Genomic DNA, 26,191 nt, shown 5'->3' with positions numbered 1-26,191 from the left:
GGCGCGCTGCCCAATGAGCGGAGCGGGGCGGGCGCTTCCTGGAGCCCCGGCGGCGGCGGCGGCGGCGGGGGGGGCGCGGGCGGGGCGCGGCGGCGGCAGGTGAAGGCGGAGGCGGGGCCGCGGCCCCGGGACCGTCCCGCAGCTCGGGCGGGGCGCGCAGGTGAGCGGCGCGGGTGGGAGCGGAACGGACCGGACCGGCGGGGGCTGCGCGGACAACGACCGACCGGTACCGCTGCCGGTGCGGCGACCGCTTGATCGCAGCCCGGTTGCGGTGAGTCGCGTGGGGCCGGGATGCTGCCGGCGGGGTGCGGAGCTCCCGCCCGCTGCTCCGCGCTGGAGCCGGTGGTCACGTCGCCCGTGGGGTGGAGGGGGGGCCACGCGTGGGGTCTTCCCGGTCCCTCCGGACGGGGCTGCGGGAAACTGGTGACACCGGTCGATCCCCGCCGGCTCCGGTGCTGCCCTTCAGCCGCGGTCCCCATTGCACTCACCCCATAGGTGAGCAGGTGCTGCCGCCATTCCCCCGCCCTTCCTGGCCCCATGAAGAAGCTTAGCCGCATCCCCGTGTGCACCGGGCAGGGGCAGCACCGGTGCGGCGGGGAGGCAGCTCGGGAGCCAGCCCCACTGCGCCGGTGCCGATAGAGATGTGAGCGGAGGGTGGGGGTCTCCATGTCCTGGCACCCTGCGCCACGCTGGTGACCTGCTGGGCCTGGTGTGCTGGCAGCGGTGGTGGGTGCCTGGCTGCTGGCCGTTGGTCAGGGACCACCACAGGGGTGCCCGTCGGGCCCGGTGCCTCAGTGGCACCCGCCGAGCACCGGTGGACTCTGCCCCGCGCACACAGAGCTGCTGTGCTTGTCCCCCCCGGCCGGCTGTTTGCCCGAGGCGGGGTGCGGTATTTACCCTCCTGCCGCGGCCCACGCCGGTGCAGAGCTGCGTCTTGGGCCACAGCCGCCCTTGACCCAGGGTGGCTTTTGCCAGGCAAGAGGACTCAGTGCCAGGTTTGGCCTGAGGTGAGTCTTGGTGTGTCTGTGTCCCCCGCCAGAGCCAGGCTGGGGGTGGGGATGGGGTCCCCTGGCACTGGCACACGGCAGCTGCTGGCAGCTCGAGGCCTCGGCGGTGATGCCGGCGCTGGGCGCCAAGGGAGGGGTTTGGCTCAGGAACTTGAAGCGTGTGCGTGGAGAAGGGGAAGCTGTGGGGCAGGCGAGGGTGTGGGGCGTCGGGGCTGGGGTGCCCTCACTGAGGACAGGGACGCAGAGAGAGTGAACGGGCCCAGGGAGGTGACCGGGGGGGGAGACATCAATGGTGGGTTCTGGGGACCCTCCGAGACCCCCGGCCAGGGCCCGGCGTGGCATGGCCGTGGTGCTGAGCCCGAGGCCGTGGCAGCGCGGCTCTGCCAGCTGGTGCTGTGCACCCTCGGTGCACACGTGGCACGAGCGCGACGGGTCCCGAGCATGGCGGGGGGGGGCCCGCGGGCGCAGCGAGGGGTGCGGGGCCAGCAGGACCCCCCCGCTCCCCGGCCCTCGAGGGGCGGCCACTGCCCCGTGCGCGGAGCAGGAACTTCTCCTCCGGGGCGGGCGGGGGATGATGAAACCACGGAGAAATCTCTCCTGGCAGCGCGGCCGCTGGCGGGAGCCCCCGGGAGCCCGCGCTCCCCCTGCGCCGCCGCCTTCCCATGGTAACCCCACCTCGGGAGCTGCTGGGGGGAGCCCGCCCCGTCTGGAGGGGGGTGCTGGCGCCCGCCCGGCTCCCCGCGTCCCCGCCGTGCTCCGGGAGCTGCTTGTCCACACCCCAGAGAGCCCCGGGGCAAGCGGAGGACCCAGCGAGGGGCTGGGCTGAGACCCGTCCAACTCGCTTCGTGCCAGGGAGATGACGCTCGGGTGGCCGCGCAGGCAGCGGGGGAAGCAGCCGGTGCCGGTGACCTTCAGCGCGGCCGGTGCGTGGCCGTGCCCCGTGCCCGGGGATGGATGGGCAGTTCGGGTGCTCGCTGCCCGGGGGGCCCCGGCACCCCTGGGGCCGGTGGTGTGGCTCGGGGGGGGGAGCGTATGCGGGCGGGGGGACAAGCCTTGGCGAGGGAAAATGAAAGCAGGTGATGCGGAAGGAGAAGTAGGTCAGGCGAGCGCTGGCCTCTCCCGGCAGCCTTGGCTGCACTGTGAGCTCTGCTCTGCCCCGGCTGTCCCTGCCATGTCCCCAGGCCCCATGGGCAGCGGCTGGACGGGGCGGTGAGTGGGGGTCCTGGCACCGGATGCTGGGTCCAGGGCAGGGTGGGTACCAGCGCTGCCTGCCCTGGATGCTGGCCACTGGCGGACTGGGGAGCGCGGCCGCGCTGGCTGGCACACGGTGGGCACGGCGGCACCTCGGCAGGTTTGCTTCAGTTCCCCTCCCACGGGTATCGCCGGGGGCTGCGGTGAAGATGGGCAGGAGGATGCTCCGCTTCTGTCCCAAGAAGGGGAGGGAAAGGGGATTCCCGTCTCGTCTGGGCTGTGCAGAGTGAGCCAGCGCGGTGGGGACAAACATCCTGGCGGGGCTCGGGGCCGGGGGCAGCCCCATGTGCCGCAGGGGCGCTCCACGTCCGGCTTCGCCCTCTCACGGCACGGGGCTTTCTGTGGTCCTGCTCGCGGTGCTGCGTGGGTCGAGCTGTGCCGGGCACAGCCCCGCTGGCAGCGCTACGTGGGCTCGGGGGGGATTAGAGCCGCCTGCCCCCCCCCCCGCGCTCCCCTGGGATCAGCCGTGGGCAGCGGGAGCTGGCAGCAGGCAGCGCTCTGGGGGCGGAAGCCGGGCTATTTCGAGGGGTGTGGAGGGGGGGGCTGTGGGTTGGCACTGTCCTTGCCGGGTGACCCCACCGGGGCCAGCGCCGCCCCGCAGCCCGGAGTGAGCCCCGGGACCCGGCCGGTGCCGGCTGCCGGCGCTCAGCCTCCGGGAGCTGCCGGGACAGGGACCTCTCGGTGGGGAGGAGATGCCGCCAGCCTGGGGGCTCCCCCGGGGCTGTGCAGAGCGGCGGAATTGGGGGCCTGGCTGCTCTCCAAGGGGCTCCCGTGACCGTGCGCTGCAGGGAGGGCACCAGAGCCGGTTCACCCTGGGGTCTGTGCATGGGACCCGCCGCGGGCAGCGCTGTCGGTCCCAGGCTGGGAGCTCAGAGCCTCGTCCCGCTGCCACCGCTAGCAGAGCCTTGCTCCGTCCCAGTGAGGTCCTGGCCAGGCCGGGCTGTGCGAGCCGGGGCCTGGCTCCAGCGGGCCCCTCTTGCTGCTGTCAGGGGTAGGCTGGGCACTGGCTGGGCACTGGACGCGTCCCACCTCGACTGCAGGCCTGACTGCTGGGGGACCTCGAATGGGTTTCACCCTGTGCTGTGGTGATCAAACATGGGGTTTGCTATTGACCATCTCCTTCCTGTTCCCCCTGTTCCCAGGTTCCATTTCAACAACCCCTTCCTTGCTTGCTTCCTTCCTTCTTTCCTTGCTTCCTCCCCCCTGCCTGCTCCTGTCTGTAGGCCCATGAGGGAGCAGCTGGGGGCAGCCCGTGTCTGGCCTCGAGTGGCCTCTTGCAGTGGGTGATGCTGGCAGCAGGGAGCCCATGGGTGATCCTCAGAGGCCACATGCCCTTGGCCACATCTGTCCTGGCCACCCATGGGTAAGCAGGTGGCTGTAGGACCCGCTGTCCTGGCAGGATGGGGTTTCCCGTGTCAGGATGTGGTGCAGGGGATGGGGATGCCCATGGCTGGACAGCATCCTACTGTCAGGAGTGGGGCTGGTGCCATGTAGGAGCTAGGATGCTGCTGGAGCTCGTGTCGCATCAGTGGTGACAGTGGTCAAGGTGCCTCTGCCCAAGGCAGGGGCTGAGCATGGAGGAGCATGGATGAAGGTCAGCCCATCCTACCCAGGGGCCAGCACCTCCACCGCCTGGTCCCTTATGGGTGGGCACCGCTTGGTGCCCCCCAGCCGGGGCAAGCAGCAGTTTGTGGTCGGCACATGAGCGGTTGCAACACCCCCAGGGTGGGGGGGCCGTGGTGAGTCACCCAGCGGGGCCTGGCCACCAGCGGGAACCCTGAGTCAGGCTGCGTGCCCATGCCGTGCCCATCCGTGCCCCTCCCTGCCCGCCTCGCCCACCTTATCTCCCGCCCTTAGCACCAGGCACACCTCGCCGGGGGGGCTGGCGCCATTCCCCTCCTTTATGGGGAGCAAAGGGCAGGCGGAGGGTTGGCAGCAGGGTGCTGCATCCCTCCCCTTCGTCCCACCTGGGATGCTGCCCCTGAGCTGTGCTCCCCGATGGGGCCTTCAGGCATCGTGGACATGTGATGGGCAAGGCTGCAGCATCCCTGCTCCCAAGCCCCACGCTGCCTGCACCACCACCGCCTGCACCAGCGCTGCTCCATGGCCACACGGTGTCTGCTCTCCCTGCCTCATGATGACCCGCAGCACCACAGCCCCTGAACCGCAGTGACAGGGGACGAACTGCCCTGCGTGGCAGTGCCCCTCTGCCACCCCCTCTGCCCGCTCGTATGGTCGGGCTCTTGCACAACCCGGCTCATTCCACAAGTGTTGCTGGGGCTGGAGGCCCCCTCCCTGCCTGCTGTGGGGCTCTTCCCCTTTCTGGGGGGCAGCCCCACGGCAGGGCCCTGGCACGGCACTGGCCATGCTGGTGTGGGTGGCCAGGGCGGATTCTGGATGCTGGCGGTGGGGTGTGGGGAGCGCTCCCTGTGCTGCTAATTGCTGTTTAGCTGGGGATGCAGAGGGTGTAATTATGGGGGGGGGGGGGGGGGATTGCGTGAACCTGCAGCCGGCCCCTGGGGGCTGTGGGGGCACGAGGGGCCCGTGGGTGCCCTGGCACAGGGGGCCAAGCAGGACCCGAATCCCCCCTCCCCACGGTCACAGCATCCCCTGTGGGACAGTGGGGACCTGCTCCGGGGGCAGAGCAGGACGTGCATCGGCAGGGCCGGGGGCTGGCTCCGGGGCCCGCTGGGCAGGCCCTGGCACGCCGGACCAAGCCCAACCCTGTGGTGGCAGCCCCGCTCCCGCCAAGCGCAGGCGCCCTCCTGCCTTGGCCGGGCCAGCCGCAGCCATCGGCCAGCACCCAGCGCCCAGCGCCCTTCCTTGGGGCGGCGGGAGGGCCAGCGCCCATTGACGCCTTGGCGTGGGGGGCCTGGCAGGCGTCGGGACAGCGATGCGGGCGGCGGAGAGGGGATGCTCGAGGCACGAGGTGCCGGTGCTCCCGGTGCTGGGGCTTTCCTCCCGCGGGAAGGGGCCCGGGGATGCCCCCTGCCTGGTTCCGGGTTGGGACCCACGGCACGGCACCGGCCGTGAAGGGTTAATGCCGTGTGTGTTCTGGGAAGCGGGGCTGGGAGGTGCGTGACCCGGGGTGTGGGCGTCGACTCCTTTTGAGGTGGGATCCTGCGCTCAAGTGCAGCGGGGAGCGGGGCCAAGTTCACACAGCACCCGGCCTTCCCCTCCCTGCCGCTCGCGCCGCCAACCCGGCCGCGGCACGGTGCCGAGCCCTGCCAGGACCCCTGCCAGGTGAGCCCTCTGCCCACCCGGCACCACTGGACAGCGCGGTCACAAAGGTGCCGGGGCGGTGGGGACACGGCGTGGTACCACCGGGAGCAGGGAGGGCCGGGCAGAGCTGCCTTGGCACCGGCAGAAGGCTGCCGGGATGTTGGCGTCGCCTGCACCCTGCACCGCCCTCGCTGCCAGTGGGACGGGATGGGACGGGATGGGACGGGATGGATGGCGAGGTCCAGGTCACCGCAGCCCAGCAGAGCAGGGCCCACACCCTGCGGTGGTGATGCCAGGAGCTGGATGCGCCTGGGATGGGTGGTGGGGACGGCAGCGGGAGGGGGCTGTGGTGCTGGGATGGGGCCATGGTGCCATCGTGGAGCCGGTGGGCAGGGAGCTGGCGTGGGAGCTCAGCTGGGCTGCTCCCTGCTGCAGGTGCTGGCACTGTGGCTGCTGCCCTTGCCCAGCCTCCACCCCGGCATCCTGGCACCGGGCCGCAGGAGCTAGGCCGTGGCACTCAGACCCCTCCTCAGTGCCTATGGAGGCTGTGCCCATGCAGGGCTGGTGGTGCCAGGGGCCTAGAAGCTGCCCTGGTGGCACTGTGGGCATGAGGAGCGTGGCGGTAGTGGGGGTCCAGGGTGGGGCTGGGGGCTCTGTTTATCCTCTTCTCTCTTCAAACCATTTCCTTTCGTCTCTGCTCGCTGTTTTCTTCTTTCTTCAAAGAGCCGTTTGCTTCCCCTGGCACCTTCCCTCCAGCACCCGCACGGACCCTGGCGTTTGCCCACCATGGGGCCACCAGCCCAGCCGGACCCCAGCCTGCTGCTGGGTGGGCAGAGGGGGTGCACAGCCCCTCGCCATGCTGCCCCCCCACACCACGGCAGCTGGCACCGGCACCACTGCCACTCCCCACTGGCTTCAGGCAGGACAGTGTGGGCCGAGGCAGGGGGGATGCAGGTCCCAGACCCCTTTCTGGCTCCCTAAGTATGCAGGGGCCGTTATGGGATGAGGGGCCAGGGCCGGGTCCATGCCTGGCGCTGCGCTCCCCTTCCTGGGTGACTCATTCTCCCCAGTGCGGCTGTGAAGTCCCTCGACAGCGTTTGTGACTCCTGTGACTGAAAGTGCTTGGCAGCAGCCAGGGTGGGGGCTGTGCTCACTGGGACCCCTTCCCCATGGGGGAGCAGATGGGGGGAGCCCAAGGCACCCCCACCATCCCCAGCCAAAGCTGGTGGCAGCAGCTGGCACTGTGCCGGCATGCAGAGTGTCATCCTGGCTCGGCAGCATTGGATGGAGCCAGTTCTCACACAGTTCTCTTCAGGGCCGGACCCCCACCCTGCTGCATGTGGCTGTGCCAGGGCAGCCAGACCCCCATGGCCGGGGGAGCTGGCAGGTGAATGGGGCTGGCCATGGTTGTGCCAGGCAGCGCGGTGTCAGGGTGACCTGGGCAGGCATTGTTCCTGCTGCCACCCGCCCCGGCACGAGAACCGGCTCTGCTTGGGGAGCGACCCCCCCTTTCCTCGGCCCCGTGTGGCTGCCGCAGCTGAGATGGGCCCAGCCGCAGGCATTGACGTAACCGAGACAGCCCCGGTGCGGCGGGGGCCCCGGCATCGCCGCCAGCCCCCTCCCCGGCCCATGCCTCCTGCACCATAGGCTCCGGCACAGCACTGGGGGCCAGGGGTGTCTCTGGCAGCCTCACACCTCGTCCCCCCCGTTTCCTTATCGCCGCTGTAATCTCCTTGATGGCAGCACCCGCTCGGCATGTGACTTCTCCAGCGGGGAGGATGCGCGGGGGGTGGGGGTGTTGGCGAAGGAGGCGGTTTGGGGCGATGGAAAATCCCCCTCCTGCCGCTGCCTCGCCCCCGCCCCGCGCCAGCCCTGTGCCCTTGTCCGTGGCCCCACGGCTGCGTGCGGGGGTCCCAGCTCCTCACTGGGCTGTGCTGGGCCTGCGCCACGACGGGTTCCGCGGCACCGGCAGTGCTCAGGCTGCTCCCACCTGCACGGTGACACGGTGAGGCGGGTGGCTGTGCCCATCCTGTGAGTAAGGATGGCGCTTAGGCTGCGATGCTGGGCTCAGGGACCCCGGGTGTGGGAGCTCCAAGGTGGGCACATGCTGGTGGCACCATCATCCCTGTGCCAGGAGTCTCAGGGGGCTGAGGGTGCTGTGGGGGACCAGGGGATGCATCCCGCTGCCACTGGCCTTTAGCAGGAGGAGGAGATGGACGCCACCCATCATGGGACCATCACCTGCAACCACCTTTGGGGTCCGAAGTGCTCGGGGCCGCCCCCATGGGCACCGCGTCCCCACTGCCCCAGGCATGTCTCAGGGCGCTCACCTCCCCTAATCCTGCCCCCGCTGCTAATGCTGCCTAATCCCACCGGGGGCTGTCGCTGCCTGTTGGCTCCCAGGGCCCTGATGGTTTAATCACCCCTAATCCGCTCGCCCCCGCCGCAGCAGGGACCCCGGCCGGCGGCGCCACGGGCTCCTGCCAGGCGCTGGGGCAGCCGTGGAGCGCCTGGCGCCAGCGCCCGCAGCCCGGGCGGTCGGCGCTGCCCGGCTCCCAGTTTCAGGGGCGGCTGCTGCCTGCCCTGCCGGTCGGGCCTGCTCGGCAGCGGCTGGGGCGGCTTCGCAGCCGGTTGCTCCGGGGCCGTTCCCAGCCGCCTGCCGAGGCAGCCCCAGCTGGCGGCCGCCCAAGCGCAGGGAGCGGCCGGCGCGGGGATGGGCCCCTGTGCCGGGGGCCGCGGCCGCGCCGCCCCTCCGCGGGCAAGAGGGGGCACGTCCCCCGCGGCCGCCGGCGGCACGGAGCGGCTTGGCGCGGCCGGCGCAGGGCGGCGGGGCTCGGGTGGGTCTGGCGCGGCGATGTCCACTCCTACACCGGCTCCGCGTGACACGGCACGGAGCCGGCAGCGCCCCTCGCCGGGCATGGTGCTGTGCGCCTGCCCCTGCCTTTGCCAGGGTGCAGGCAGGACAGACCTGCAGCCCGGTGTCGCCCTGCAGCCCCGGTGCCACCCTGCAGCCCGGTGTCACCCTGCAGTTCTGGTGTCACCCAGCAGTTCTGGTGTCGCCCTGCAGCCCCAGTGCCACCCTGCAGTTCTGGTGTCACCCTGCAGTTCTGGTGTCACCCTGCAGTTCTGGTGTCACCCTGCAGCCCGGTGTCACCCTGCAGCCCCGGTGCCACTCTGCAGCCCCGGTGTCACCCTGCAGTTCTGGTGTCACCCTGCAGTTCTGGTGTCGCCCTGCAGTTCTGGTGTCACCCAGCAGTTCTGGTGTCACCCTGCAGCCCGGTGTCACCCTGCAGCCCCGGTGTCACCCTGCAGCCCGGTGTCACCCTGCAGTTCTGGTGTCACCCTGCAGCCCCGGTGTCACCCTGCAGTTCTGCTGTCACCCTGCAGTTCTGGTGTCACCCAGCAGTTCTGGTGTCACCCTGCAGCCCCGGTGTCACCCTGCAGTTCTGCTGTCACCCTGCAGCCCTGGTGTCACCCAGCAGTTCTGGTGTCACCCTGCAGTTCTGGTGTCACCCTGCAGCCCCGGTGCCACCCGGCAGTTCTGGCGTCACCCAGCAGTTCTGGTGTCACCCTGCAGCCCTGGTGTCACCCAGCAGTTCTGGTGTCACCCTGCAGCCTCGGTGTCACCCGGCAGTTCTGGTGTCACCAGCAGCCCCACTGTCTGGGAGACAGGGCAGGTATCACCCAGCAGCCCCAGTGTCACTCAGCTGCACCAGGCAGCAGAGAGGGCATTCCCCATGAAGGGGCACAGCATTACAGGCCAGGTTGCAGCCCTGGAGCCACTGCTGCTGCCTGTACCCTGCCTGTGGGACAGGGGAGTATCAGGCTCCCTCTTCCCACAGACTCCATGGCCTGCTTGCACCGGCTCCACGGGGATGCTGCATGTTCCCAGCGCAGCTCCATGGGGACCCCGGTGCCAGTGCTGGCGGTGCCAGGTTTGTGGCTGAGGCCAAGCCCTGCCAGCGCAGCGTGGGAAAGGCCGGGCTGGCGCAGGCAGGGCTTGGCTGGGCGAGGAGCGGCCCCAGGCTGGGGCAAAGCAGGAGGGAAAGGGGCCCGGCCCCCACCGGGAGCGGGGGCAGGAGCTGGCGGCGCGGGTGCTGATCCTAATCTGTGGTGGCAGGAAACGTGGCCCCCGTTCCCAGCCCGGCCAGGCTCCTCTTCCCGGCACTCGCCACCCACCCTCGCGGTGCCAGTGAGGCCGCGCTCCCAGCACGGTGCTGCCGGGAGCTGGCGGCTGCACCGTGGCCGTGCCGGGGGGCCGCAGGTGGGTGGGCTGGGGCAGGAAGCGCCGCGCCTCGGCGCCCGCTCAAAGGCACCACGCTGAGATTTCCCCCTTTGCTGTGGTGGCGCCGGGGGGGCAGCGCGGGCACCCGGTGCTGCCGGCAGAGGAAGCGTGTGGGGGGCTGCGGCGGGCGCCGTGCGCCCTCCAGCCTTGGTATGGGCTGTGGGGGGTGAGGGCAGCCCCCAGCGCCCCACAAGCTGCCTGGGTTTGGTGTCCCTTGTGCCACCGCCACCAAGCCCTGAGCAATGGAGGTTTCTTCACACCCTGGCTTCGCGGTGGAGCCAATGCTTCCGCCGTGGCGGCGTTTCCTCCGAGCGCCGTCTCTCGGCCAGTCCCCGTGCTGGTCAGTAAGCATCCCCGTCCTTCCCACAGGTGAGGATGATGGCCAGCCCGGAGGATGACCTCATCGGCATCCCCTTCCCCGAGCACAGCAGCGAGCTGCTGAGCTGCCTGAATGAGCAGCGGCAGATGGGGCTGCTCTGCGATGTCACCATCAAGACACAGGGGCTGGAGTATCGCACCCACCGCGCCGTCCTGGCCGCCTCCAGCCGCTACTTCAAGAAGCTCTTTGCGGGGCCGGGGCCGGGGCAGGAGGTCTGCGAGCTGGACTTTGTCGGGCCGGAGGCGCTGGGCGCGCTGCTGGAGTTCGCCTACACAGCCACGCTCACCATCAGCAGCGCCAACATGGGCGAGGTGCTGCGCGCCGCGCGGCTGCTGGAGATCCCCTGCGTGATCGCTGCCTGCGTGGAGATCCTGCAGGGCAGCGGCATGGAGGCGCCCGGCCCCGACGACGGCGACTGCGAGCGCGCCCGCCAGTACCTGGAGGCTTTCGCCGCGCTGCCCGAGGGTGAGCTCCTGGCCCCGCCGCCCTCGCGCCCCGCCGCACGCCGCAGCAAGAAGACCCGCAAGTTCCTGCAGACCCGCGGCGCCCGGCTCAACAACCACGCCGAGGAGCTGCCCGCCGAGGCCGAAGGCTGCAGCAGCCCCCCGCCGCCCCCCCAGCCGCCCTCACCCCCCCTGCCCGAGGGGCTACCTCTGTCCTACGACAGCTTTGAGCTGCCCGAGGAGGAGGAGCTGGCCCCGCATCCCTTCCCCTTCCCCTACCAGCCTCCCCTGTCCCCTGAGGAGGCCGCCTCTGATGAGGACGCCATTGACCCCGACCTGATGGCGTACCTGAGCTCGCTGCACCACGAGTCGCTGGCGCCAGGGCTGGATGCACCTGACAAGCTGGTGCGGAAGCGCCGCTCGCAGATGCCCCAGGAGTGCCCCGTCTGCCACAAGGTCATCCACGGCGCCGGCAAGCTGCCCCGCCACATGCGCACGCACACGGGGGAGAAGCCCTTCGCCTGCCAGGTCTGCGGGGTCCGCTTCACAAGGTGGGTGCAGCCTGACGGGTACCAGACAGCATCCCCCATGGCACCTCCCCTGCAGCCAGGCATGGGGCAGCGCAGGTCCATGGGGTCTTCTGCACTCCTGGAGAGCTGCTGGAAACGTCAGGATGAAGGCGCTGGCACTGCCTGCCCCATTCCTGGCAGTGTTCAAGGCCAAGTTGGATGGGGCTTGGAGCAATCTGCTCTAGTGGAAGGTGTCCCTGTCCATAGCATGGGGTTGGGACTGGATGAGCTTTAAGGTCCCTTCCAACACAAACTATTCCATGGTTCCATGCCCTGCCCTGCCTGCCACCCAGGCCAGCATCCTCTACCTGTACCTGGCTGCATCTCTGGTGCGGTAAAAACAGGGACCCGTTGCCCACCACCACCACTGCCTCCTGCCTCACCAGACCCCTGCATTCTGCAGAGCATCCCTGCCCCGCATCCCATCCCTGCCATTTGGCTGCCAGCACCGCCCCCCCTGCAGCCGCGTGGCTGCTGCTGGGGGCTGCCGGCTGCCCCGTGCCGATGTCTGCCTGTACCCCCCCATCCAGGAACGACAAGTTGAAGATCCACATGCGCAAGCACACGGGCGAGCGGCCCTACTCCTGCCAGCACTGCAGCGCCCGCTTCCTGCACAGCTACGACCTGAAGAACCACATGCACCTGCACACGGGCGCCCGGCCCTATGAGTGCTACCTCTGCCACAAGGCCTTCGCCAAGGACGACCACCTCCAGCGGCACCTCAAGGGCCAGAACTGCCTCGAGGTGCGGACCCGCCGCCGCCGCCGCGAGGAGCCGCCGCCGCCACCGGTGGGTCCCCCCGGCCTCGACCTGTCCAACGGGCGGCTGGAGGGGCTGCGCCTTTCCCTCGCCCGCTACTGGGGTCCGGGAAGGATCAAGGAAGAGGAAGAGGAGGCGGAGGGTGAGGAAGGGCCGCAGCCGGACGGCGCCGTGAAGGTGGAGACGGCGTAGGGTAGCTGCGGTGGCGGGTGCTGAGCCGAGCCGTACCCGCCGCGGGTTCTGTTCCCGTTTATCCCGTCACGGTTCATTCCCAGTTATGCAAAGGGGGAAACTACCCCTGGCCGATTTGCACAATGCGTGGGGGGGGTCCCCGCTGCCTTCTCCCCCACCGCCGGACACGGGACCCCCCCCCCCGGGGGTCTGCGAGGAGTCGGGGGGGAGGCAAAGCGGGACCGGGGTGACCCCCCCCAACCCTCCGGGGACAAAACCCCCTCAGCATCAGCGGGGCCGGGACCGGTCGGGGGCCCCCACGGACCGACCCCCCCGCCCCCCAACCGGGGAGCGCTTCCACTGGCGGCCCCGCCCCGCGCTGCGCATCGCTTGTCCCCCCCCCCTCCCCGCCCCGAGCAGCCCCTCCCCGGCGAGACCCCCTCGCCCCTGCACTCCCGGCTGCTTTCTCTTGGTTGCACTATTCGGGTGACCGCGCCCGGGTGCGGGGCAGCCCCGGCCCCCACCCGACTCCCCCCACCCTCTATAAACCACCGCGGCCCTGTGGGACCCCCCCCTCCCGGGTGGCCGGACCCCAGCGGCCACTCCTCTGCCCTTTGCACATGCCCTCCCTCTCGGGCGCATCCCCCCCGGGGGGGACCAGGGGACCGGCACTATTTGCCTAAAATAAGAGTTTATCTATATTTAAAAAAGTGATGTAATATATTCCCCCCCCCCCTCCACCCCTTCCCGGCCCCTCCGCTGCTGCCGCCAGCGCTGCCCGGCCCCCACCTCTGTCCCTTGCCATGGGGTGCCGGGAGGGGTGATGGGGACGCGGGGCTCGGCCCCCGTCATGGCTTTAAAGTGCCTTATGGTGAACTTGAATCTTTCGGCTACTTGAACCTCTTTGGTGTCAGGAACCAAACGAATAATCGGCGGGCGGCCCTCCCCCTTCCCCCCCCCGCCCCGCCGCGTCGCCTCTGTCTGTCTGTCTGTCTGTTTGTGTTTTGTTTTTTTTTAAACGAAGGCTGCTTGGTAATAAACGGAGAAGCAGGGACCCCCCCGCGCCCGTGTCCGTCCATCCCGCGCCCGTGTCCGTCCATCCCGCGCCCGTGTCCGTCCATCCCGCGCCCGTGTCCGTCCGTCCCACGGCCCTCCCCAGGCAACTCCGCTCAGGTCCGGGGGGGTGCGCGGTGAGCAGGGCTGGGGCACAGTAGGGATGGGGACGGGGGCAGTGAGGGGATGGGTACATTGAAGGGCTGAGGGCACCGTGGGGCAGGGGGCTCTGTGGGATGGAGAAGGTGGCCCCATGCGGTCGGAACGGCCATGGGCAGCCGGGCATTAGCTCGGGATACCGGACGCCTCGGGAACCGGGTACTTTATTGACCAGCCCCGGCGGCTCCCGGCGCTCCAGCCACGTCCCGGGGCCCGGCTCTGCGTCCTCGCCGCCGCGTGGCACCGTGCGGGCGTCACCGAGCCCTGTCCGTGCCGCGGGGCGGCCGCAGGGTCACCACCTCCTCCAGTTCGCTGCCGCTGCTCTCACGCCGCTCCTGGTAGCCAAAGTCCAGGCTGGGGAGGGGAGAGAGGTGTCGGGGAACCGCACTCCCGGTGCCGATGGGTGCCGGGAGCAGCGCCGGCCCTCACCTGGAGACAGCGCTGCTCTCGCTTTCCACCTCGCTGCTGTCCCCGTCGCTCTCCCCGCTCGCCTCCTCCTTCAGCTGGGCTCGCAGCCGCGCTGCCAGGTTGGGGGGCAGCCGCCGGGAGCCCCCCAAGCCCCTCTCCAGCTCCCTGATGCGCTGCCGCAGCAGCCGCCCCTGCTCCAGGCCCCGCCGCGCTCGCACAGCGCCCAGCCACAGCCCCACCGTCTCCTCATCGCTGGAGTCTCTGCAAGGATGGGGCAAGGGGTGAGCTGCAGTGCCCCGGCCCCCGGGCTTTGCGGGGTCCCTGCACCCCCTGCTCACATCTCCTTGTCCCCAACGTCCGGGTAGGTCAGGGGGCCCATGCAGATGGTGCAGATGTTGTTCAGGGTTTGGTGGCAGTCTCTGCAGTACAGCCCTGGGACAATGGCACTGTGAGAGGGGTGGGAGATCTTGGGGGCTGCCTGTTCCCCATTTAGGGGGGGTCCTACCTTTGCATCCGTTTGTGATGCAGGTGATGAAGTCGGGCTGCTTCGTCACCCCACAGGCCAGGCAGCGCTTCTGCTGGATGCCAAAGAGCCGAGCCAGGCGGGCAAAGCAGGGCACCCTGCAGGCAGAGCTCCGTCACTGCTGGGTCTGCCCTTGCCGGTGCCGGCATGGCCCTTCTGCAGTGCCCAGCGAGGTGCCTGTGTGTCCAGGGTGGCTCCAAGCCCATGGATGCATCCCTCGGGGGGCTTACTTGGCAGTGAGGACGAGAAACAAGTTCCCTTTCCCGGCGTCGGCCGTGCGCAGTGTGGCGGCTCGGAGCAGGGCTCGTGCCAGCCCTGCCCGCTGTGCCAGGATGGTGCTGTGCAGGAACACCGTGCGCTCCTGGCACGGCAGGGACACGGGGTGAGGGCAGGCGGCTGCTGGCGGGATGCTGGGGAGCTGGGGGTGGGCTCCTCACCTGCTCACGGCTCGGGTAATAGGTGGCACACACCAGCCGGCGCAGCCGTGCCACGTAGCTGCCGAAGATGGAGATGAAGAGGCAGATGCCGTACAGGATTCCTGGTGGGAGCAGGATGAGTCACACGGGGCAATCCCTCCAGTACCCCCCCACGCCATGCATTCTGTGGGTGCAACACCCCGTCACCCATGAAGACGTAGGTTCTGTAGTCGGGCTCCACAGGCTGGATGAGGCAGCGCTGGGACACCACCGAGATGTTGCCCTGCTGCAGCACACCGAAGGCAGATACCAAGTCCCGGTAGATCTCACTGGTGTAGCCTGACCCGTTGACGCTGACACCCACCACCACCGGTGCTGGGGGGGACAACGGCTCAGACCCAGGCAATGGAGCACCCACCGCCCCAAAGCCCTGGGCCCCAGCCAGCAAAGCACCCAAGGCTGCTGCTCTGGCAGGTGGGTGCTGCTCACCCCTGGCAACAATCTCCCCCTGCAGCTGGTGCCGGATGAGGTCAAGCAGCCAGAAGAGGCTGTAGTCGGCCAGGATGATGCAGAAGCCCAGCAGCATGTGGCGCAGGAACCCCACGAGCTGCAGCCCGTACTGGCGGTGCTCCTTCCGTGACAGCCACAGCCCAGCTGCGGGCAAGAACGACGTGAAGCCAGGCTCTGGGCAGAGGGGTTTCACCTGGGGATGCCCCCGGGCATGGGGCTGACCTGGGGAGATGTAGAGGCCGCACTCCCGTGCTGTCAGAGGCAGCACTGTGGGTTTGCCCTGCTCTGCCCGCAGCTGGTCCAGCTCCATGAAGCGCCGTGTGATGTAGATGTTGTCGAAGGTCTCATCCTGCAGGTACCGGTGCCGGTACCGCAGCGCCCTGGGGACACGGGGGGGAGCTGGGCACTGGCACATTCGGTCCCTGTCCCCACGGGGGGGCAGAGCAGGACCCGGCCCACTCACTTGAAGTACATGTAGAGGATAGCGAGGAAGGAGACGTTCAGGAAGAGCCCCAGAATGCGGCGGGTGGGCTCCATGCTCTGGCTCACACCCTCCATGATGTCCAGGGCCACCTCTCCCAGGCTCTTGCTGGCGTTGAAGCTGATGTCAAACTCGTGCACGGCCGAGATGTTGAACTCAAACTCCCGGCGGACACGGTCCAGAGCATTGTTGAGGGCTGTGGGGGTGACAAGTGGTGCTGGGGGTCAGGGTGAGAGCGGGGACAGGGCATAGGGACCCCTGCCAGCACTGCTCTACTCACAGGTGGCAACGTTGGTCTGGATGAAGTTCTGGATGTACTGCGGGATGATGCAGAAGACGAGGGCAACTGCGGGGAGGGGGGTCTCTGCCACCTCTGCCAGGGTGGGACCCCTGCAGTGGGCACGGGGCCACTGTACTGACCCCCCCGCAGAAGGGTAGGGCCCCACGCACCGTTGGCCAGCCCGCAGAGAGGCTTGAAGGCAGTGATGATGTAGCAGAGGAAGAAAAGGAAGGGGATGGCGCGCTCGCAGTTGTCCTTGGCCTCCTCGAAGAGTCTCAGGCAGCGGTAGAAGGGCGAGCCCAGCTCCTTGTTGCACACCCGGCCGATGCTCGCCAGCCACAGCCACACGTTGTGCAGGGCTCGGGCTGCAGAAGGGGAGAAGGCAATGGGAGACGGGCAGGTGATGGGGCTGAGAGCAGGGTGGGGGTGTTGGAGGCAAGGGAGACCCTCGGGGACCCCCCACTCACCGACGTGGCTGACGGCATCCATGATGGAGCGAAAGAACTTGCGGACGCGGTCACCCACTGCCTTGGCTTCCTGTGCAATCTCCTTGATCTTGGACAGAAAGTCTGCAGAGAGGAGACCCCTGAGCACACCCCGAGGGGCAGCCCAGGGCCAGATACTGCTGCGGGAAGTGACTGTCCCATAGAAACATGGGATGGTTTGTGTTGGAAGGGGCCTTGAGGTCATCCAGTCCCAACCCCTGCCATGGGCAGGGACACCTTCTACTAGAGCAGGTTGCTCCAAGCCCCTGTGTCAAACCTGGCCTTGAACACTGCCAGGGATGGGGCATTTACCACCTCTGTTCCAGTCCCATCCCACATGCCACCGCATCCCCCGGCCCCTCATCTCACTGATCAGTGGCTCCTGGGCGCGCTGCAGCCTCTCGGCTGTCTGGTTGAGGGCGAGCTCAGCCCCACATGACAGTGACTCGGCGGCACGGGAGAAGTTGTGCAGGACGTTGGTGCAGGGGCCCTGCACAGCCATGGTCAGCGCCAGCAGCAGCATCAGCATCTTCCCCTCCCCTGCGGGACAGGGTGGTCCTGGGGCTCAGCTGGGACCTGGCGCTCCCCCCATCCCTCCCAGTGGCTCCTGGTGGCTGCTTACGGGTGAAGATCTGGGGCAGCGACAGCAGCACCGTGACCTGCGCCTTGGCAGAGAAGGCCATGCCCAGCCCCAGCAGGGCGCCCAGGCCGATGGTGGTGATCAGGCAGTACCAGATGTTGTGGCCCTGCACCAGCAGCACCAGAGCCCCGTAGAGGCTGGCCAGGGCTATGCCCAGCACAAAGCCACAAGCGCTGCGGGCCACTTCCCGCACCCTGCTCGGCTCCTGTGGCTGCTGTGGCTGCTGGGACCGTGGTGCCAGGCTCCGGCCCCTCCGCCCCAGCCACGAGACCAGCCCCATGCTGGGCTGCGCTCCCCCGGGCTCTTGGTGCTCTCCCAGGCTCCAGGCTCAGCGATACAGCAGACTGAAGGAGCAGCTCAGTGAGCTGGTTGCAGGGGAGCACCTCAATGTTGTCGGTGCGAGGGTGTCGGTTCTAGAAGAGCATCCTGCCGTTGTCAGTTCTAGGGGAGCATCCTGCTGCTGTTGCCAGGGCAACATCCCACTGTCATCAGTACCAGGGCAGCATCCCTCTGTTGTCGGTACCAGGGCAGTATCCCTCTGTTGCTGGTACCAGGGCAGCATCCCTCTGCTGTCAGTATCGGGGAGCATCCCTCTGTTGCTGGTACCAGGGCAACATCTCTGTTGTCAGCACCAGGGCAGCATCCTGCTGCCATCAGGACAGGGGCCATGGAGCCAGCAGAGGCTCCTGGGCGAGAGCGCTGGGCAGGGGCAGAGGCACGCAGGAGGCAGAAGCCACCCAACACGAGTGAGATCCCTCCCATTCCACTCCCGGCCAGGGCTGCCCGTGGGCACTGGGAGGGGGCCGGGCTGACGCCTCCCTCCCCACCCAGCCCTGCAGCGAGCGGTGGTCTCGCTGCTGCCGGCCCCGTGAAGCCGGTTCCTCTGGAGCCGGCCGGACCAGCACCGCTGCAGCAAGTTCTTCCTGGGTGCCAGCGCTGGGACATCTGCCTGCCCGTGTCACTCCTCTGCCACGCTGTGAAGGGTGGGTGGTGTGTGGGACCCCTGCCCTGTCCACTGCTGCCTGTGCCAGCACCATGCCTGGGGGTCCTGGCTCTGCCACCACTTGGCCATCCATGTTATGGGAATGTCCCTGATGGAGCAGCTCCTGTGCAGCACCATTGGGGTCCTCAGCACTACTGCTGCTGCCTTCTACTTCCCCAAGATGAGTGGCAGCCCCTTGGCACTGCTGGGGGGGGCAGTTTTTGGGGTGCGTGGTGCCCAGAGTTTTGGGATGCCTTCAAGGTCCCCTGATCCCGGGTCTGCTGCCCCATGGGGCAGTGGCTCATCCTGAGCCCCCCACAGCCCCGTCCCGGGGGACATCGTTGGTGGGGCGGTGCTGCAATGCTAGAGCTGCACCGTGCGCGGGGTGCCCGTGACCCCCCAGGAACGAGTCTCACCTGCACCCCTGGGAGGATGTGGGGTGCAGCATTAAAGTGTCCCTCCATGCACGGTGTGAAGTGGGGTGCATCTGTGGGTGGGGGGCTACAGGGGAGGGAGTGGGGAAAGGGGCTGGAAGGGTGACAAAGGTTGGGGGGGGTCTTCTGGGCGAGGAGTGCTGAATGCAAGGGTCCTGTGGGATGTAAGGGCTGGGGGAGGTGGGGCCTGGGGGTGATGGAGCGGGGTCTCCGCGGGATGAGGGTGAAGGAGGGATCCGGGCGGTGCGGGACGGGGGGGGCGTCTCCACCCCCACCGCAGCGCTCGGGGCCTCGCAGCTCCCCCCCGGGGGTGTCTCCGGCGCAGCGGCGGGCGGGGGCAGCGCAGGAAGTTCCTCCCCCCGGGCCGGGCCGGGCCGTGCCGGCGGCCGGTGGCGGCGGTGCCATGCGCGGCGGGAGCGGCTGCTGCCGGTCAGCTCGGGAGGCGACGGCCCGGGGCCGCCGGGCTCCGCTCGGGCTGCGGGACGGCGATGGGGGCGCGGGCGCCGCGGCCGCTGCTCCTCCGCTTCCTCCTCCTCCTCGCCTCCAGCACCGGGGCCAACGGGAGCGGCGCAGGTGAGCGGTTCCGGGGGTCCCGTTGGTCCGGGTCCCCCAGCCCGTGAGGGTCCGGCCCTCGCCTCCTCAGCGACATCGCGGGGGGATCCTTGGGGAGCGGCAGCAGCCGCGGGGGGCGAACCCCGGGCCGGGGACCGCGCTTTGATCCGGCGGCGGGGCCGTGGGGACGGGGGTCTGCGGGGGACACCCCCCCTACGGCCCCCCGGGCCCCAGCAGGGTGCGGGCGGAAGGGGGGGTGGGCTCCGGGGGGGCTCTGAGTCAGCCTGGGCAGCGCCGCCCTGCCCCGGTCCCGGGGCTGACGCAAGGCCTGGCAGGGACCCCGGGAAGCCCGTCCCGAGGCTGGGGCCCACGGGGGTCACCTCTGCTGGAGCCGCTGCCCCGGGAGCTGCTGGGGAGAGCGCGGGATTCCCTGTCCCTGCTCCCACCCCGAGCCCCTGCCCTGGTGCCGGGGACCTGTGCTGTGCTGGGGGACTGTGGGGAGCTGGGAGGAGATGGGTGCCAATGGGGGTCCGGGCTGTGATGGAGGTGACGGTGGGGGTCCGGGCTGTGATGGAGGTGACGGTGGGGGTCCGGACTGTGATGAAGGTGACGTTGGGGGTCCGGGCTGTGATGGAGGTGACGGTGGGGGTCCGGGCTGTGATGGAGGTGACGGTGGGGGTCCGGACTGTGATGAAGGTGACGTTGGGGGTCCGGGCTGTGATGAAGGTGACGGTGGGGGGCCGGGCTGTGATGGAGGTGAAGCCGTGACCAGGCTCTGGGCCTCATGCAGGTGACAGCTCGCGACAGCACCACGCAGAACCGGGGCGCTCCTGGTACGTGATCCCGGGGGTCCTGCAGGGTGACCGGATGCTCAGCCTGGAGGAGGTGACCCGGGTGAGCCCCTGCCCGCGTCCCCATGCAGGGGCTCGTGACGGTGGGGTGGGGGCTGCCAGCAAAGCCCCTCCCGGTGCTGTCCCGGTGCAGGTCGGGGCACCCACCCCATGCCCGGCGGAAGGGCCCGTCCCGCCCCGCGGCCATTGGGAGTCTCTCTGGCGTTTCCGCCGCACTGCACCGGGCAGGAAGCAACGGGGGGGGTGTGGGGGGGTGTGGTGTGCGCGAGGCGGGGGGACCCGGCTCCATCCACCCTTCCCCGTTCCCGGGACAATGCGCCCGTGAGGGAGGGACGCTTCCTGCGGGGCGGGGGCCGGGACGGGCAGGGGATCCCTCCTGCTCCCTCTGGAACGTGCCAGGGCCACCGGTGGGGATGGGGGTGTGGGACCCCCCTGGGGCAGGGTCGGGCCCTGCTGTGACCGCTGCCTGTGACAGGGGGGGTTCCCTGCCCGGCTGCGGGTCCTGCTGGAGCTGGAGGGGACACGGCTGGTGCTGGAGCTGGAGCAGAACTGGTGAGTCGGTGCATGGCAGGAGAGGGATGAAGGTCCTGGGGGTGTAGGTGGAGAAGAGGAACAATTCCTTCCCCACAGGGTCCCTGCTTTCACCATGGGGTGAGCTGGGGGGCCCTGCTGTGGGGGTGACGCGTGTCTGTGGCAGGGAGCTGGTGCTGGGCACCGGGGCGCTGCTCTATTACCTGCCCAATGGCACGCGGGTGATGCAGGAGGCCCGCGAGCAGGTAGGTCCCCGGCATCCCGTGTCCCCGGACATGTCCCAGTGCCCCGGGGGACCCCAGGATGGGGCTGGCTCCTGAGCCCCACTCTCTGCTGCAGGAGCACTGCTGCTACCAGGGGACGGTGCAGGGCGTCCCTGGCTCCTGGGCCAGCCTCTGCGCCTGCGCCGGACTCAGGTGAGCCCCTGGCACCAGCACCCCTGCCCCTGGCTCCCCCCTGTGCTGCTGACGCCTCCTCTCCCGTTCCCTCCCCAGCGGCCACCTCCGGCTGTCGGACACCAGGAGCTACAGCCTGGAGCCGGCAGCCAATGGCCCCGTGGGTCTGCACCTCGTGCATTGGCTGCTGGAGCCCCGGCTGGCACCGCGGGCCTGCGGGCAGGACCCCCTGGACACCCCCCAGGAGGAGAAAACGGAGCCCCCCTGGCCACAGAGGGTAGGTCACCCACAGGGCCTGCCCCACTGCAAGCACCCCCTCACCCCCCAGCCTAACCCAGCTCATCCACAGGGCAAGCGGGCAACAGCGGAGCAGCGGTTCGTGGAGCTGGTGATGGTGGTGGATCACGCCGCGGTGAGCGCTGGGCAATGTGGGGCAGTCCCGTTCCCACAACGGCCCCCCCTGACACCCCCCCTCCCTGCACCCCCAGTTCCAGAATTACCCCAACCTGCAGCGCGTCCGCACGCGGACCCTGGAGATCGCCAACCAGGTGGATGCGGTGAGTGGCTGCTGCAGCGCCAGGCACCCTCCAGTGCTCACCGCGGTGGTGCTGGGGGTCCCTGACACCCTGCCTCTTCCGCCCAGTTCTTCCAGCCGCTGGGGGTGCGGGTGGCCCTGCTGGCGGTGGAGGTCTGGAGCGAGGGCGACTTGTTCGTGGTGGGCAGCAGTGCCCGTGCTGCGCTGGAGCGGTTCCTGCGCTGGCGGCACCAGGAGCTGCTGCCGCGGCTGCCCCACGACAACGCGCAGCTCCTGACGTGAGTGGGGCCGGGATGGGGATGGGGCCGGGGTGTGTGGGCAGCCCCCCCACCCCCTGCACGCTCTCTACAGGGGCACCCGCTTTGAGGACGTTGCGGTGGGGATGTCGGCTCAAGCCTCCATCTGCTCCCCGGCGCGCTCTGGCGGTGTCAGCATGGTTGGTGCACCCCTCCTCTGCTGCCCCCCACCCGCTACCAGCCCCCTCTGACCCCCCGTCCCACAGGACCACTCCATCAGTGTCCTCGTCGTCGCCTCCACGGTTGCCCATCAGCTGGGGCACAACCTGGGCCTGCGCCACGATGGTGACGGGCGCTCCTGCACCTGCAGCGACCTCCGGCAGGACCGCGGCTGCATCATGGCCCTGCCCACGGGGTGAGGGCGGCAGCGGGGCTGCGGGGGGTCCGGGCCCGAGCCCCCTCCCCACCTCACCGGCCCCTCTCCTGCTCTGCAGGCTGACGCCCGGCTTGAGCTTCAGCAACTGCAGCCGGCAGGACCTGGAGCAGAGCCTGCGCCGGGGCCGGGGCCGGTGCCTCTCCAACGTGCCCGAGCCGCGGCGCCTGGCCGGGAGCCCCCGCTGCGGGAACCGCTTCCTGGAGCCGGGCGAGGGCTGCGACTGCGGTCTCAGCGTGGTACGAGGGCGGATCCGGGTGGGCCGGGGTCCCCCATGGCCGTAGTTGTGCCCCTGGCTCACCACAGCCCCTGTGCTGGCAGGAATGCACTGATCCCTGCTGCAACAGCAGCACCTGCCAGCTCATGCCCGGTGCCGAGTGTGCCACGGGGGACGGCTGCTGCCAGGACTGCCGGGTGAGTGGGGACTGGCACTGTTGCCTGCCGTGGGTTTGTTGGGGTCCCCCCACTTGTCTGAATGTTCCCCCCCCCCCGCAGCTGCGCCGTGCCGGGCACCAGTGCCGGGAGCCGCTGGGCGAGTGCGACCTGCCCGAGTTCTGCGATGGGGCCTCACCGCAGTGCCCACCCGACACCTTCCTGCAGGACGGGCACCCCTGCGCCGCGGCACGCGGGGTCTGCTTTGGTGGCGCCTGTGCCACCTATGAGGGGCAGTGCCAGCAGCTGCTGGGGACGGGTACGGCGGGGTCGGGACTTGGGGGGCACGGGCCTGGTGGTGGTGCTGGGGTGTGCTGACCCCCCTGCGGCAGGCACCCGCCCCGTCTCCAGCTCCTGCATGGCCTCGCTGAACATGAGAGGGGATGAACGCGGGCACTGCGGGCAGCTCCCAAACGGCTCCTACATCCCCTGTGCCCAGCGGTGAGTGCTGTCCCCCCTCACTCTCACAGAGCCCCAGCCTTGGCTGGGTTGCATGGACCTTAAAGCCCCTCCAGCTCCATCCCCCTTTCCAGCCTCCCCTGCCCTATGAATGTGCTGTCTCCACAGGGATGCTGGCTGTGGGATGCTGCAGTGCCAGCGCGGCAGCACCCACCGGGACAGACCAGAAGGATCCTGCCAGGGGACGCTGGTGCTTAGGGGTGAGGATGTGACTGATGCAGCCATGGTGCTGCCCGGCACCTCCTGTGGACCTGGCAAGGTGAGTACTGGGGTAGTGGGAGGGGGACCAGGGCCCTCATAGGTGCTGATGCCTCGTCCCCCCAGATGTGCCTCCAGCGGCGGTGCCAGGACGTGTCTGCGCTTGGTGACCAGCAGTGCCAGAGCAAGTGCCACGGGCACGGGGTGAGCGTGTGGGGCTGGGGATCGGGTGCTGGATGTGGGGCCGGGGCAGGCGCTGACCCTCAGTGTCCCCCACTCAGGTGTGCAACAACCTCGGGCACTGCCACTGTGAGCGGGGCTGGGCCCCCCCGACCTGCGAGAGCCCCGGTGCAGGGGGCAGCCAGGACAGTGGCCCTGCGGCCATGGAGCGAGGTGAGGGTAGGGGCTGGCGGGCGCCGCAGCACAGAGAATGGGGCTTTGTGGTGCTGGAGCCGGGGGTGACGTGGTGCTCTCCGCAGGGGGGAGCGCACTGCCCACGGCGTTGCTGCTGAGCGCGCTGCTGGTGCTGGCCCTGGCGCTGGGGCTGTGCTGCGCGCGCCGGGCCGGGCTGTACAAGCAACTCTGCCAGCTCGGCAAAGGCACCTCCTGCCAGTACAGGTAATGGGGTACCCGTGCATCGTGTGTGCATGCGTGTGCTGGGGCAGGTGCTGGAGCCGCCTACCTGCATGCGGGCATGCACACGTGTGTGGTGGGTAAGCGCGGCGCGTTGCATGTGCGTTTGCACATACTTGTGTGTCCCGTGGCGGCTGAGTGAGCGGTCTGCATGCGTGCGTGCCCCCGGCCAGGCGCCGGGCTCTCTGTGTGTGTGAGCTCCCATGTGCATCCCCCCAGCGCAGGTAGCAGACCCTGTTCATGCATCGTCACCCCGTGTCACCGCGGTTCCTCCCTGCCCTGTGTCACTGCGGTTCCTCCCTCCCGCTGTCCCCCTGGCCCCGGGCTGAGCTGCCCAATCTTCTCCCCACAGTGCTGAGACCCGGGTCCGATTCCTGGGTCCAGAAGCCGCAGACGGCTGGAGCGGGTAACGTCACTGCCGGAGCCTGGCGTGGGGCTGTCCCTGAGCCATCCTGCTTCGCAAGGCCTCCGGTGCTGAGATCTTCCCCTGGCAGTGCCCGTGGGGTGTGGGGCAGCCCTGGGGTGTGCAGGGTGTCGCATCTTCCGGCGCCGAGGGGTTCGTTTCTCTTGGGCTTCTGCTGGTGTCGGTGTCGCTTGGTTGCCATGTGGGGTCCCCTCAACCACCCACAGCAGGCGGGGCCTGATCCTGCCTCTTCCCTACAGGATCTCGCAGCCGGAGCCCCGGTCAGGCAGCCAGGGTCCCCCCGAGCGTCCCCGGCCCCCACAGTGGCATCAGGCAACAGAGCTGCAGGTCATGCACAGCAGCAAGGTGAGGGATGGGGATGGGGGGGATACTTGCAAGGGTGATGCTGTTGCCGTGGTAACCGGCTGTGGTTGCTGTGGGTACCGGGGTTCAGTCTGGTGGTTGCCAAGGCGGCATCCCTGGGTACCAGCTGGAGCATCCCTGGGTACCCGCCTGGAGCATCCCCTCTACCAGGGCCTCATGGTTTGAGCCTGCGGCGCCCCGGGACAGGAGCAGCCTGGCACAGCCTGGACTGTGCTGCTCAGATGCTGGTGCCACGCTTGGCACTGGCTGCACTCACCCGGGATCAGCACTGGGCACCCTGGGGCTCTTGGCACGGGGCTGAGCAGGGCCGGGGGGGGTCTGTGCTTGGCGGTGGGAGGGGGGTCTCCGCATGCTGCACGGCTTGCCCCACTGTGGGGCTGCATGGCGCCTGCCCTCTCCCTCTCTCCGCAGCCGGCTGCCCTCGGCGCGGCGCGGCCCGATCCGCCCTCCCGGCCTCTCCCGCCGGACCCTCCGCCCAAGGTAACGCCCTGGCCGGGGGGGGCCCGGGCACTGCTGCATGCGTGGCTGCGCACCGGCTCTCATGGACCCCCAGCCCCAGTGTGGCTCCTGGTGCCCCACATGGCCGCCAACCCTGAGCTGTCCCCTGCTCTCTCTGCCCAGGCGCCCCCCTCGGACAGGCCGCCCCCCCCCACACGCCCACTGCCTGCAGACCCCGTGGTGCCAGGCACACAGGTAACAGTGGTGGTGGCACTGGCGTGTGGGGCAGGACGGCGTGTGCCTGTCCAGGCTCCCCATGGGGCAAGGGAAGCGGTTTGTGCCCCCCCCCGGGAGCCCATAGAGGTGGGGTGGCCGCTGCTGGAGCTTTGACACCCCCATTGCCCTGCAGCCCCCAGGTCTGGCCAAGCCCCCTCCACCTCGGCGGCCGCTGCCCTCAGCCCCCGCAGGACCATCACTGCCCCACAGCGAGACACTCCCCAGTCACCCCTATGTCACAGTGATTCCCTCCAGGTGAGCACGGGGGGTCTCTGGGGGCCGGAGTGGGGCGCCGAGGGGATTTGGGTGTTCCGTGAAGCCAAAGTGCGGGTTAAGGGGGATGCGCAGTGGGGCTGCAGCGCGGTGGGGCTCTCGGGGCTGGGGGGGAGGACCGTGGGGACCCGGCCCCCCCGTTACCGCCCTGTCTCTCCCCAGGCCGGCCCCCCCGCCGCCCGCGGGTGCCCAGCAGGATGCGTGAGCTGCGGGACGGGGCCTCGCCGCCCGCTCGTGCCCCATGGACGCCAATAAAGGGGCCGTTTGCTGCCCGTGCGCTGCCTCCGCGCTGCCTCCGCCGCACCGGAGCCCCGGCGGGTGCTGGGGGGGGGGGTAGGCCCGGCCCCATCGCCGGTACCGGCCGCGGAACTACAACTCCCGGCAGCCCCTGCGCCCCCCCGGAAGTTCCCCCCCCCCGCAGTGCGCTGCGCCCTCTGGCGGGCAACTTGCGCCCCCCCCAAGCCACGTGTGCACGGGCACGTGACGGAGCCACCCCCCCCAGCACGCGCGTGTGCAAGGAGCTGCCGGTCACGTGTGCGCGCACGTGTGCACGAGGCGCTACACGCGTGTGCAGGAGCTGCTGTCGTGTGCAGGGACCGGACCCCGCCGCACACACACACACACACACATACATACATACACATACATACATACATACATACACATACATACATATACATACACATACACACATACATACACACA

General features: G+C 69.5%; 3 protein-coding genes across 9 annotated transcripts; 2 read left to right on the top strand and 1 right to left on the bottom strand.

The window, feature by feature from the left end:
• Positions 1 to 55: 55 nt before the first annotated feature.
• On the top strand, positions 56 to 13,140 carry ZBTB7B (zinc finger and BTB domain containing 7B). Of its 3 annotated transcripts, none has more exons than XM_062630914.1 (3): positions 56 to 160; positions 10,135 to 11,138; positions 11,687 to 13,140. In XM_062630914.1, exons 2-3 carry the CDS (start codon positions 10,141 to 10,143, stop codon positions 12,105 to 12,107), a joined length of 1,419 nt encoding a protein of 472 aa, XP_062486898.1. In that variant the 5' UTR covers positions 56 to 160; positions 10,135 to 10,140; the 3' UTR covers positions 12,108 to 13,140. The 3 variants fall into 3 exon arrangements, with proteins under 3 accessions (XP_062486898.1, XP_062486899.1, XP_062486900.1); XM_062630915.1 differs by having other exon boundaries at positions 144 to 271; XM_062630916.1 differs by lacking the exon at positions 56 to 160 and adding an exon at positions 5,128 to 5,501.
• Positions 13,141 to 13,203: 63 nt separating this feature from the next.
• Positions 13,204 to 17,439, bottom strand: DCST2 (DC-STAMP domain containing 2). Of its 5 annotated transcripts, XM_062630897.1 has the most exons (16): positions 17,235 to 17,439; positions 17,024 to 17,147; positions 16,771 to 16,941; positions 16,384 to 16,485; positions 16,087 to 16,281; positions 15,917 to 15,982; positions 15,619 to 15,832; positions 15,378 to 15,535; positions 15,135 to 15,299; positions 14,853 to 15,020; positions 14,667 to 14,767; positions 14,460 to 14,590; positions 14,212 to 14,327; positions 14,045 to 14,138; positions 13,728 to 13,967; positions 13,208 to 13,652 (listed from the first exon to the last, which is right to left on the bottom strand). In XM_062630897.1, exons 1-16 carry the CDS (start codon positions 17,319 to 17,321, stop codon positions 13,553 to 13,555), a joined length of 2,232 nt encoding a protein of 743 aa, XP_062486881.1. In that variant the 5' UTR covers positions 17,322 to 17,439; the 3' UTR covers positions 13,208 to 13,552. The 5 variants fall into 5 exon arrangements, 4 of the variants coding, with proteins under 4 accessions (XP_062486883.1, XP_062486881.1, XP_062486884.1 ...); XM_062630896.1 differs by having other exon boundaries at positions 13,209 to 13,652; positions 17,024 to 17,439; XR_009967079.1 differs by lacking the exon at positions 14,045 to 14,138 and having other exon boundaries at positions 13,531 to 13,652; positions 17,024 to 17,439.
• Positions 17,440 to 18,816: 1,377 nt separating this feature from the next.
• Positions 18,817 to 25,762, top strand: ADAM15 (ADAM metallopeptidase domain 15). The gene is made up of 25 exons (XM_062630892.1): positions 18,817 to 19,030; positions 19,800 to 19,903; positions 20,336 to 20,412; positions 20,558 to 20,636; positions 20,731 to 20,807; positions 20,886 to 21,063; positions 21,136 to 21,198; positions 21,275 to 21,343; positions 21,430 to 21,599; positions 21,673 to 21,757; positions 21,824 to 21,972; positions 22,052 to 22,229; positions 22,312 to 22,404; positions 22,486 to 22,681; positions 22,755 to 22,863; positions 22,990 to 23,140; positions 23,206 to 23,283; positions 23,361 to 23,472; positions 23,559 to 23,697; positions 24,065 to 24,118; positions 24,376 to 24,481; positions 24,911 to 24,979; positions 25,121 to 25,192; positions 25,347 to 25,468; positions 25,649 to 25,762. The coding sequence occupies exons 1-25, from the start codon at positions 18,946 to 18,948 to the stop codon at positions 25,689 to 25,691; spliced, it is 2,658 nt and encodes an 885-aa protein (XP_062486876.1). The 5' UTR covers positions 18,817 to 18,945; the 3' UTR covers positions 25,692 to 25,762.
• Positions 25,763 to 26,191: the final 429 nt, after the last annotated feature.

Source organism: Pezoporus occidentalis, unplaced genomic scaffold (genome assembly GCF_034315485.1).
Source record: "Pezoporus occidentalis ecotype Australia unplaced genomic scaffold, CSIRO_AGI_Poc_V1 ctg360, whole genome shotgun sequence".
Lineage (NCBI taxonomy): Eukaryota > Metazoa > Chordata > Aves > Psittaciformes > Psittacidae > Pezoporus > Pezoporus occidentalis.
The sequence above is the reverse complement of the archived record's forward strand: the minus strand, read 5'-3'. Positions and strand labels throughout refer to the sequence as shown.